The sequence below is a fragment of the Amblyraja radiata genome, chromosome 7 (assembly GCF_010909765.2).
Source record: "Amblyraja radiata isolate CabotCenter1 chromosome 7, sAmbRad1.1.pri, whole genome shotgun sequence".
NCBI classification, from domain to species: Eukaryota; Metazoa; Chordata; class Chondrichthyes; order Rajiformes; family Rajidae; genus Amblyraja; species Amblyraja radiata.
In genome coordinates, this window is record NC_045962.1 from 47,726,080 (window position 1) to 47,739,334 (window position 13,255).

General features: G+C 39.2%; 1 protein-coding gene across 7 annotated transcripts in view; it reads right to left on the bottom strand.

Annotated features, from left to right (window-relative positions):
* Nucleotides 1-13,255, bottom strand: part of nbeal1 (neurobeachin like 1) — a 248,860-nt gene that overhangs the window by 131,771 nt on the left and 103,834 nt on the right. For 5 of the 7 annotated variants that reach the window (XM_033024389.1, XM_033024388.1, XM_033024392.1 and 2 more), the window contains 3 exons: nucleotides 7,400-7,480; nucleotides 1,028-1,111; nucleotides 410-508 (listed from right to left, as the gene is read on the bottom strand). In XM_033024389.1, coding sequence (XP_032880280.1) covers nucleotides 410-508; nucleotides 1,028-1,111; nucleotides 7,400-7,480 — 264 coding nt within the window. The remainder of the gene's footprint in view (nucleotides 1-409; nucleotides 509-1,027; nucleotides 1,112-7,399; nucleotides 7,481-13,255) is intronic. The other 2 variants (XM_033024391.1, XM_033024393.1) reach the window with 1 other exon arrangement.

Sequence of the window (13,255 nt, forward strand, 5' to 3'; positions counted from 1 at the left end):
CCTTCCACAATCACCCTCTGCTTCCTTCCATGAAACCAATTTTCTATCCATTCAACTATCTCTCCTTGGATCCCATGCGATCTAACCTTCCAAAGCAGCCTAACATGCAGAACCTTGTCGAACGCTTTGCTGGTCCATATATACAACATCTACAACTCTGCCCTCATCGACCATTTTGGTCATGTCGTCAAAAAACGCAATCAGATTTGTGAGACACTGCCTCCCATGTACAAAACCATGCTGACTAACTAAGTTAGCTACAACCCATCTCATAAACTGAAATCTTTGAGGATAGTAATTAAATTAACAAAAAAGGTCATATTGATACAATGCGAAATAAACGTTTGCACATCAGCATTAATCCAATGCAATGGCCAGAAGTGTTTAAAATTAGAGAGCGAAGCCTCACCATGTTCATTAGCTCCTTCAGCAGGTCCCGTGATGGCTGGCCCAAGGACTTCAAAACCTCATAGAATTGGATGTAACCAATACGCTCTTTGAATACTTCCTGATTTCAGAATTAAAAACAAAGCTTAATACAAGATCATCTATGTTAATAAAAAAATATACCATCTGTTTTCCATTATTACCTAGAGTAATATTACCTACGTTATTACCAAGGGTCCTTGTATTTAGTGCCCTTTTCAGAAAACCCAGAAACATGGGGCAATAGAGCTTGATGGTATCATGAAGTACTGCATACCTCAGATTCCCCAATCTCAGCTGTCCTTTTATAGCAGTTACATGGAGATCTAATTCCAATATAACTTTTCAGTACTATAACTATCAAAGCTCTGGCAAATGGGCAGAATTCAGAGAAGTGCAGAATCCTTCAGTGCTGCACAAAACTACCATTCTCCCTTCCTTGTAACCATTACAAGCAGTAAATGAAGCTTGTGGTGTCATTCCAAGAGACACTAGTGCATTGATTTGGGGGGGAAATCAAATAAATGTTCATTTCTAATTTAAGGAATTAAAATCCAAGGTTCAGTTGCATATTCCTCTTCAATAATCATGATTACTGTACCTTAGCAGCTGGAGATTTGTGCATCACTGCAGTTAAAGCTTGGATTGTTGATACAGCAAGGATATCCAGCCTTCCCTGAAAGACCTAGAATATTAATTAAAATAATAAACCACAACTAGAGGAGATACTAAACAGAGGAAAGAGAAAGAATGATCATTCACTGGCTCTCCATTCTCAAACTATGGAAACAAAGGTTAGTCCCAACAACCAAGACTTGGCATCCAAATTTTCCAATCAGTAATTAACTCACTGAAGTAAACAGTTACTATTGTAAAAACATCCAATAATATTTATGTTTGAAGACATCGCTGATGAAAGGAGGTATTAAATGAAATGATTTTCATGATCCTGAATGCTAGGCTTAATTGCTGACAAAAAGAGATGTTTAATTTAACTTTCAAAAATATATTTCAAAAAGCAAGCAGAGGCCAGCCCCAAACTATTCCAAATTTGGTGTGATCATTTTATACCAGTGAAATCATACCAGTGAAATCATTTTCCATCTGCATGCACAGAGCGGTATTGTACTAGCTAATTTAATCCCCTTTTGATAAACATCTAACATCAAACCCTACAGCAGTAAGTCTTGTGGTGACATTCCTGTTTTGTCATATCTCACCCGAGGCCACCTGCAGAAAATGAAGAGGCAATAAAAGACAGAATGCCCGACTATATAGACTAACATTCAAACCCAACATGACAGGGGCAGGTCAATGATTTTAAATATGGATTGACCAAAAGCAAAATGTTAGTACAGGTTGCTCTGCTAGAATGGGATTGTTGCTAAGAACCCTCAGGTTACATCATAAAAACAATTTTGTTAATGAAGGAAAAGGGATTAGGGGCGAGAGATTCGGATCGCAAAGTTATTTTTTCAATAGGATTTTCAAAAATAAAGGCCTTTTGAATAGTAAAGAGTTTATTTTTATTACTGCAAGCTAAAATACTTCAGGCTGGACAATACATTGTTTAACAGTATTAATGTACAAGTATCCATAGAAGTGCTTGTCTATTCCAAAGACCACCTTTGGTTAAAATTATTACCGGTCTTGAGGCACTGGTGTCCAATTACTGTGGGACGGTCACATGGAAACAGGTCATCTACCCCAACCCCCCCCCCCCCCCCCCCCCCCCCCCCCCCCCCACTAATCTATTTAAATCAAAAACTGCTTTTTACCTTACATGTCAGTTTCCAAAGTAACTTTATAAATGGTTCGTTGATGGACTTTACCTTGCACTCTACTTTATTTCCTTATCCTGTATCTGTACACTGTGGACAGCTCGATTGTAATCATGTATACGCTGACTGGATACCATGCAACAAAAAGCTTTTCACTGTACCTCGTTACACATGACAATAAACTAAACTAAACTCTGGTACCCAATCAAAATCACATTATAACGGATTCAGCCCAAGTATTTTGAATGGTATTCCCTAATTCATCAATCATATTATATCAGATTCAAGCTGTACAAACATGTAGCATAACTATCCGGTTTTTATTATTTTTTCTTTATTCTCAATATTATTAAGCATTCTTTTCAAAATTTGGCAAAGCGACACTTACCACCACATTTGGTTGCTTTACTGTTTATCATTAAATAATAAATTGAATATGGAGGAAAAATATTTATGGTGCTAGGAGGGATGACAAGTCTTGATGTTACCCATAACAATACGAGACATATTTCCTGTAGCAAGAACAATGCGCAGCATGCAGCCACGCCCGCTCCCATTACTCACGTATAGTTGTGTTGGTCAGCTCTGCAACAAAGGCCAGTGAGGAACAAAATGCATCTCCACTGTTACTTAATTGACATTTATCTTTCTCTTTATACCAATTGGTCCAGCACGCAGCAGCTGCGGTTAAAATCAAAGGCATGCCCTCACGTGATTACAAGAGGCAACTGTCAATATGAAATCTTAATCAAGAAAACCAGTGTTCTGAAAAGTTGCACTCAGTATGGAAATGTGAAGTTTTATTGAACATTTTTTTAAATAATTCTGAAGACTGCAGAAACACAAATATAAAGAAATAAAAATGTACCAAATATATATTTGGCTCCAACAGGAACTTTATTGATTTATAGAATCATTTTGGTTCCTTTTTACAGGGGTAGTACAAAAATGTGCTCAACAGCAAGTACCTGACTTTTTTCCCCACCCATGGTGAATCTGAAATAAAAATCAGTATTATGGCAAGGGTGCTGAAAGTTTCAGTGACAGGGTGCATATTGAAATTTAAAATATAGTCAGCTGTGGAGTAATGATTATTAAAAGTGTCTTGTAAGGCTAAAGAACCCTCTTCATTCTGTATCACCATGACTACAAGAATGGAAAAGCTGCAGGGTTTTGTTTCTTGAGATTCAAAATGTTAGTCTGAGCCATTTATTAATTGCTCTTATGTTAGGAGTACTATTGTGAAAAGGGGAAAAATTGACATGGATTTCAAAGATCATAATACATTTGTCATCAGTTTGGCTATCACATTTTTGGTGGTAATCCTGTATTATCCAATCCAGGTTTGGTGCGAAAAGGGAGATCAATACATCACCCAAATTCTTTTTTTTTTAAATGAGATTCTGTGTGAACCCCAATTACTCCCTTTCTAGGCCAGAATTGTTGTGCCATCATCACCTGCCATGAGTTGCTGGTTTCAACTAGCTGATCTAATATAACAAACACTAACTCAGCTTTTATAGAATATGACCTAAGTGAGCGAAACAAAAATCTTATTAATTTTCATTTGGTGCCATCAGTATTTGTGCAGTCCTCAGAAACATTAAAAAGCGGCCAGGCAGAACACCCAGAAACCTCAGATTGCTGTTACACCTCCTCACCAGACGAAGCCACTGTACCAAGCAGTAACACCAACAACAAGCAACATTACATCATACATAAATGTCTGTGTACCAAACCACATACAGCCTCACTAATCACAGAAATACCCGCCCATCACCACAGTGCAAAGAAATCAAAGGGCATACCCTACAAGAGAAAAGTAAAGCAGCACTTGGAAATGCTATGCCAGTATCAAAATGCCACTATCAAAGACCTGTGTTTTTAATTTTCCAATATTAACTTGTTTTGTGTTGCTCTTTAATAATTAGGCATTAATCAGATATCACAATATATTATTGGTAAAAGGTTTCACAAGTTCACAGGTAATAGGAGTAGAATTAGGCCATTCGGCCCATCGAGTCTATTCCGTTATTCCGCTGATCACTGCCTCCTAATCCCATTTTCCTGCCTTATCCCCATAACCTTTGACAAGAACCTAATCAAGAATCTGACTATCTCTGCCTTAGAAATAACCACTGACAACCTCCACAGCCTTCTGTGGCAATGTGTTTCCAATTTTACTTTCATTGATGGAGGAAGGTGGTGGGGAGATATGAGAGCATTACGCAAAAGTGACACAATTTATCGAACACTTCAATATAGAAAAACACACTCAGGTGTTCATAGAGCTATATTTAAAAAAAATAGACAAACAAACTCTGAGCCAGAGGAGGAAATATTAGGTGGGGTAAACTGAAGCTTGGTCAAAAAAGTGGGTTTCAAGGAAAGCCTTTGAGGAGCTTAACAGAATGGACAGCACAGATCATTGGTTCTTACGGGCAGAGTGAATAATATAGTGGGGAAGGGGGGAATGACTTATGAGAGATGCGAGAGGTACATAGTGGGCATGGGATATCTGTTTGGAGAAGACTGAAGCTGAAAAATAGTCATATATAAGCTATGATGGGAGATTTGGTTATGAGGGTAAGACATTTTAACTCACGGTGCTGTTGAACAATGACCATGTTGATCAGTTACAGCACATAAAAGTTGTGGAAATTGCAGAATGCATCAGATGCAAAGAGATGCAAGGGGAACATTAAAACAGGCGGGTTTGCGGTTGGTATAAATCATAAAGCAATTATGGTTTCCCTGTGCATCCAGTAACAATAGGCTTGAATAATAGGCCTGCAGACAGACAATTTCTCCATCCCTAATTCCCTGATTCTAGAATTAAATTTACAGTGCAAGAAGGTGACATTCTGACTCCCCAACCAAAGACAGGAACTATTTTGTTAATCTTGATTCCCATCTATTGGTTCAGAGTCTCTTCAAGTGTTCAAAGTTTTTTTATAATGGCAATGAGAATTACTGCTGCTGCACTAGTCTCAGACAATCCACTACTGTCTTGGTGCGAATGAGATTGCTCAAATCTCCACTAAATCTTTCACCAACTAAAATCAATGTCCCACAGTTATTGACCTCCACAAAAAAAAAGGCACTTCCTGTTCAACTATCCAAGCCTTTCAATGGTTTATACACTTCAATTAAGTCTGCCCTCTACCACGTTTGTTCCAATAAAACAACGCTGGTCCACCAACCTCTGCACATAACGCACAAAACCAAAACTCTTCAGCCCTAGCAAGATCGTCAAATCTATTGCACATTCTCTCTAGTGCTATCATACTTTTCCATTATGTGGAGAATACAACTGTGCAGAGATCTCTAGCTGTGCTCTAATTAGTGCTTTATACAATTTCAGCATTTCCTTCATGCGTTTGTACTCTATTTTCGGTTGATAAAGTTAAGAATCCAATGCCATACCACTACCTTAATCAGAGCTGGAAAACAGCTTCCTTGACCCAACTTCTCTTTCCACAGATGCTGCTGAGCCTAGTGCTTCCAGTAAGTTATTTTTAATATTTCAACTTTTCAGCATTCATAGTAATTTTTTCTTTCATCCTATCCTGGATTCCTATTATAGTTGTGCAGAGATTAGTAGACATGCACCCCCAAAGTTTATTTTCACATTTTACATCTAACATATAATGTGCACGTCCTTGGCTTGTTTGCCCTCCCCAAACACATTCTCATACTTCTCTAGTTTAAATCCTATCCTCCACAATTGTGCCCATCTACATAGGCCTTTGACAATTTCTTGCAGTCTACATCTCAGATTGATCAATCTCGTGACTAATCAGGCCAACAAGCAAATGACTATCATCAGCAAATGACTTCATTACGGCCCTTCCTTCCATTTGCACAATTAGTGACGTTTTCAGCACAGACCCCGGTGGAATTTTACTGCATAAATCCACCAGTAATGAAAGCCCCCGCCAACTGTTCTCTATACACAATCTAGTTCATTTTTAATCTAATCTTTCACTTTCTTTGGATTGCGTGCCACATTTCACAAGAAAGATTTGCCTGAATATTTTTGTTTGGTGTGGAAAAGAAAAAGTGATCTAACTTAAAATAGGAGAGGCATTTACAACTGTTGGCATATTGCTGGGGAAATACTATCAAGACACATTTGGTAGGAGATAAGACTCCACAAATTGTGAATAGGGAAAGGATGACTCGTGTCTGTATTTGATAACCAGCACACATTCTTTGTTAACGAAGACGTGATGCTATCCAACAGTGAGGCAAATCTGGTGACAAGTCTTCATGCACCTTTGCTGCTTGTACAGACATTTGGACCCTGAGTAAGGAGAAATATTTTTTTATGGAAAGCTTCTTCTAAATTTGTGCAGGACCCTGAAACAGCACCATTCCGACTACAGACATATTTTGGCCTGGATTCAACCACAAAACAGTGGTCCTTCCGAACTACATCTCACATATCCATTAGTTACATGGATATTGAGTATCCATGCAATTAACCGATTATTTTGCTGACTACCTGTAGATATTTTTTGTCGTCTAACAAATAACTGATTACTTTTCCAGTAAGGAGTATTGAAGTGAAAGAGGAGAGAGATAATCATGTCAAAGTTTCAACGGGTAGAATGTCTCTAGCTCAAAATTATTGCAGTTAAGTAAAACGTAAAAGATATGAACTTGGCATGGACCATATTTATTGCCCGCCATTAGTGGCGCGGAGGATATTGAGTCAATTTTGGAGCATGGATTGGATCCACATTGGTATTGTGCCGTTTTTAATTCTCCAGCTATCCCTGAGCTCTTAATCAAGACGCAAGTTGACCACAACAAAAGTCTACACCGTTCAAGCTACTTTACAAAACCACATGAAGAGTTGTTAAGCAAAAAAAATCTCCAAAAACAAGAGATTTGCTTTAAAGGAACAAATTATTCAAATTATTCAAATTTTCCACATACTAAGCTATTCTTCTCAAGGCAGTAAAAACCACTTGCACGCTCAGGGAAAGAACGATACAATGTCACAGTACCAAATTTATGCTATTCGCAGACATCTATTCGTTGGTTCTTCTGATTAATAAAATCATTCCAGAGATTAATTGTACATGATTAATTATTGGTCATTAGATTGGCTGTTTTGAAGTAAATACTGGCATAGCTGTCCCAATGTTGGTGATTTACAGCTGAAACAAAAATTCAGTTAATACCTGGTCCACATTCATTTCTGTCAGTAATTTGTTGGCAAGATCTTTCTCACTCTTGTCTGCTGGTTTAGAACTTACAAACAGCTGTTAAATGAAGACAACATAAGCATAAAAGGCACGCAACGGGTTGAATTAATACAATTTGGGCATGGTTGTGAACATGCTTATCTAAGGGAGATCTTAGCAGTGGTTAATGTCAGCTTAAAGGTTAATAAATTCAATGAACTAAATCTAAACAACTCAAATGGAAGCATTTGCCAATATTTCACTTTCCGTGAAAGGATCAATCCTAAATTATCAATCCTGTCACCTTGAATCAAAGATGTGATGTGGCTGCCCGCAACTGTAGAAATGCATACGCACCACCCAGCCACAAGGTTCGCAAAGCATCACCAATCGAGGGGTAATGAATTCCCAACACTGCACTCTCTAATGAAAGCATTCCATTTCCCTGGCAGATCAATCTTACCAGCTTTGTTTAGTATGCTGTCATAAATGAGTACATTTTTGCATTCCATTATGTTCTTTTGTTCCAAAAAAATGTATAAATACTATCAAATCTGAGGTGATAAAACCACAGCAGTGAATATTAAATAGGTGGAGCAAAGGCCATGGAGCAAACAAAAGCAAAATAACTTGAAGCACCACTGAAATGTCATCCAATAAACCATATTATAAACCACTCGTACAAAGAAGAGCTAAATACATTGTTTCTTTAATTCACGTACCGTAGCATGCACAACGGAGCTCCAGGTCCTTCCAATAATCATTATGCATATTATATATGCTTGCAAATGTTTGCAAATACATTAAACCAAAGCACTTCATGCACCCGTTCATAAACAATCAAATTCTTGTGCATACCCCTATTTGTATATGAAGAATAGCCGTCTGCATTAGAAAGGGTCTGGTAATCATAAATTAATATTAATATACTTAGGAAATAACATAGGAATTTAAATATGGATCTTTGCCAATGCAGTAATAAGCAATCACTTCTCACACTGGAAGGCAAGATGTTTAATTCCATTGGTTCATTTTGATTTGTGCTCCCATGTTCCACTGTTACATGACATGAAATGATTTTTCAGATGTATTCTTTTTAATCTATTCTGTCTCCTGTAAATAATCCCCATCTCTTTCATTTTAAGAATTTTCATTTATGAAATAATGTTTCAGCAGCTTACTCAAGCATTCTTAATCCTGACCCCATAGTGGCCAAAGTCTTCCTGGCATACTGCAAACCAGGACAAAGTTACAAAGATGAACATTGGCAAAAGTTACAAAGTAAGAGACTTTGCAGCAATTCCTGAGATCCAGCCACCTCTCATTTTACATGGGGGTTACATTCTTGAAATGCAATGCTTATCTCAAAAACATATTTAAACATTTTTACTATAAGAATGTATGTAAATGGCACAGGTTAGGGGAAAAGTCATAATTGTCTACATCACACGATAAATAGTTAATTTATGACTGCCATTATTCTTTTATCCTACTCATTAATTTAAAAAAAATAGCCAAGAAAGAAAAAATTGTAAAGACATTTTAAATAAATATTGTTTATTTCAAATTTATTTTTGAATACGAATGCTAGCACTTACATTAACAGCAGGCAACTTCTGCTTGCCAAAGATGGCGTAGGTGGTGGGTTGAGGAGGGAGGCTGCTGGGTGTGGGGGGCCCCCATTTCATTTGAAATCAGAAAAGCACAAAGCAAAGATGGTGTGGACGAAAACTGAGAAAGCAGTAAGCTGCAGCTCGCTGAACACCATCACTGTTGTACTATGCAGTACCCTGCCGGGCATCGCACATAACTACACTGCCAGACATAAATTTGAGCGTGTTTTTCAAATATGCAAGCACGTAAATTTAAAAAGCACATTATTACAAAAACGTACAACTAAAACACATGTAAAATGTGAGGTGGCTGTACTATAAAATATTGCAAAGGTTTACAATACCGCTATATGATGTGATAGAATCAAAAAAGGCATTGAATCTTTCATTTACTGATAAAATGGGTAAAGGCCACTATTTTTCTCAATTGCTTCATAATTAATACTAAAGATAATGATTCTGCAGTTACCAGAACTTAATTTTAAATGCCCTCTTTGTGTTTTAAAACTATTGGTTAACAAGCTAGCTAATATTTTCTTCGGAACACACTTGAGCCTTGCAGCACAACTTTGAAACAGTGTTCCCTGCCAATCAGCTCCATATTACAGCACCAAACATGGGTGATGCGCACAAAACAGCAGATTCTGTCAGTCTGTCACCCAGATGTTTAGAGTGCAAAACGGTTCAGTTGAGCATATTATCTGCCTATTATACAGGATTAAACAGCAAACTATCATACTACAGCTGCAAATAAAACTGCAGCAGTGTAAAATAATGAATTTCACCAGTGAAAAGATGAAAAAAGAACCTCACATCAATGACATTTGTAGGTCTCACATTCTTAAATGAATTATAGCAACTTGTCACAACTGAAATTCTAGCAAATGTCTTTGTTTTACTTATACGTCATTATTTCAAGGTTTAAACTTGTGCGAAAGAGATTAAACCACAGAATTCCATGCAAGTTTGTTAATGAGCAGGTTAGTATTCGGTTTATTGCTGTGCAGGCAATTCATTGAAGCCTTGTCGTTTTCATGAAGATCTGCAACTCTGTATAATGTTTCATTGCCTCACTGTACAAATAACAATGCAGTAAGCCCTCGCTATAATGGACCTTGCGGGGGAAGACGGTGTCTGTTATTACTGATTGTCCGTTATAACTGAACAAGGGGGCTAATGTGCACCGTACTATTGTCATTAAACATACACTGCACAATAAACAGCAAAGGACACAAAAAACACAATTCCTTTGGATGGCATAATGGCAACACGGTAGAGTTGCTACTTTACAGCGCTAAAGACCACAAAGAGTTCGATCCTGACCACTGGCGCTCCCTGCGGCAGTGTGGGTTTCCTCCTGCGTTGCAGAGATGTACAGATTTGTGATTTGGTTGGATTCTCTGGCTTGTGCGGGTTACTGGTGGAACCGCTGCTTCGCGGCACCGAGGGCCCAGGTTCAATCTTGGCCTCAGATCCCCCCTGTGGCCGCATTGGGTTTCCTCCTGGTGCTCCGGTACACTGGCTCTATCCTACACACTGTAGTGCATGGGGTGGAGCTGGTGTGCTGGGGGGTGAGTGCAAAAGGTCACACGGGGCATCTGAGGTAAGAATCAGGCCTGGGTCTGTGGCGCTGTGGGGCGTCGGCTTTGCCGGAGGCTTGCGTAGTTCATGGAGACCAGTTGAGACCCACGTTGTCCCAGTGTCTTATGCCCCTGTCCCACTTAGGAAACCTGAACGGAAACCTCTGGAGACTTTGCGCCCCACCCAAGGTTTCCGTGCGGTTTCCGGAGGTTGCAGGTGGTTGCCGGAGGTTGCAGGTAGGGAGACTGACAAAAACCTCCGGTCTTTGCAATATGGGAGGAAAGATAAAATCACTGCAGTAGTTCTATCCCATACACTGAATTGTCCCGAGTGTGTTAGATAGAACTAGAGTACTGGTGATCGCTGGTCAGCGCGGACTCTGTGTTTCCATGTTGTGTCTCCAAACTAAACTAAGCTAAATTGTTTCAAAAACATAATTCGATCCATCCATCTCGTGATCATTCCATGAAACAACGAACTCTGACTACAGCAGTTTTGGTCTGCTATAACCAAAATCAGATACAAAGGTCTGTTAAAATGAGGGTTTACTGTAAACTATTATTTATTTATGACTTCTCAACAAGAGGGAGATCAATAAACATCACCATCCCTAGATCTTTTCCATTACAATAACTATATTGTCTCGTGAAAGGGTTAGATGGAAGATAGCAAAAAGATAAAGAAAGGAAATTAAGAGAATTCAAAAGGAAAAGTAAGGGAAGCACATGGGCTGTGTAATTGGCAGTCCAGGAGTGCAGGTGAGTCGAACCAGCCAAAAGATGCGGTGGCGCAAGAGTGCAGAGGTGGTGTTGGAGCACAGAGGGGCTAAGAGACGACAAAGAGGTACACAAACAGCGAAAGGGAGAGAAAACACGAGGAGGAAAGGAAAGCGCAAAAATCGCAAAAGGAAAGAATGAGTGCACACCAGAAAGGGAAAAGGGGGAGGGAAAATCTGCTCAATTTCTTTCACTTATGTGAGAGGTGTATAATTTTAAATGGCAAGTAACTTGCTATTATTTTGCAACATTATTTTACAATTTCATAGAAAATGTAAAAGCCCTTAATTTGTTGGAACTTTTACACAAACAGATTGAATGCTAACGGGACCATGCTGAAGTACCATTGAACTATTGAAGACCTAGATATGGATAACCCCAGGAGCTGCAGCAAGAAAGTATAATCACCAGCAAGGCGACTAAGGCAATAGTGTAAATACATTTCAGTTCAAATTAAATAGCACAATGAGCATAAGGTTTTTGAGCTAGAATCTAACTGACCAGTGAGTTGCACATAACAGGTTACCAATATGACCATCCACAATGTTAAAATCTTATAAATGAACGTCCAAGGGAGATGTGATCTACACATGCCTGCAACCCACAGGAGTGCAAATTCATTATGGCAAAGTAGCAGGAAATTCTAACCCCAGACTTTAGCTGGCCAATTAAAAGCTCCAAAGTTCCCCTTCCAAGTTCCAAACAGACCATTATTTAACATTTTAGATAGCGAATGTCACCCCTTTCCTGATTTTAATTTTGCTCATATCATTGACAAAATAGAGGATCTAGTGGGAGAGAGGAACTGAAGGGAATCCACATTAGTCAGGAAATGGTGTTAGGTAAATTGTTGGGACTGAAGGCAGATACATCTCCAGGGCATGATGGTCTGGATGCAAGGAGGTGGATGCATTGGTGATCGTTTTCCAATGTTCTCTCAACTCTGGATCAGTTCCTGTGGACTGGAGGGTAGCCAATGTAACCCAACTTTTTAAAAAAGGAGAGAGAAAACAGGGAATTATAGACCAGTTAGCCTTGCATTGGTAGTGGGGAAGATGCTTGAGTCGATTGTTAAAAGATGTTATAGCAAGGCATTTGGAAAGCAGTGACAGGATCGGTCAAAGTCAGCATGAATTTATGGAGGAGATATCATGCTTGACTAATCTTCTGGAATTTTTTGAGGATGTAACAAGTAGAATGGATAAGGGCGAGCCAGTGGATGTGGTGTATCTGGACTTTCAAAAAGCCTTTGACAAGGCCTCGCACAATAGATTAGTGCGCAAAATTAGAGCACATGGTATTGGGGGTAGGGTATTAGAGTATTGACATGGATAGAGAACTAGTTGGCAGACAGGAAGCAAAGAGTAAAAATTAACGGGTCCTTTTCAGAATGGCAGGCAGTGATTAGTGGGATGCCGCAAGGCTCAGTGCTGGGACCCCAGTTATTTGCAATAGATATTAATGATTTACACAAGGGAATTAAATGTGACATCTCCAAGTTTGCGGATGACACAAAGCTGGGTGGCAGTGCGAGCTGCGATGAGGATGCTATGAGGCTGCAGGGTGACTTGGATAGGTTGGGCGAGTGGATGCAGTATAATGTGGAGAAATGTGAGGTTATCCACTTCGGTGGCAAGAACAGGAAGGCAGATTATCTGAATGGTGTCAGATTAGGAAAAGGGGAGGTGCTACGAGACCTGGGTGTGCTTGTACATCAGTCACTGAAAGTAAGCACGCAGGTACGTCAGGCAGTGAAGAACGTTAATGGCATGTTGGCCTTCATTGCGAGATAATTTGAGTTTAGGAGCAAGGAGGTCCTACTGCAGTTGTACAGGGCCCTGGTGAGACCACACTTGGAGCATTGTGTGCAATTTTGGTCTCCT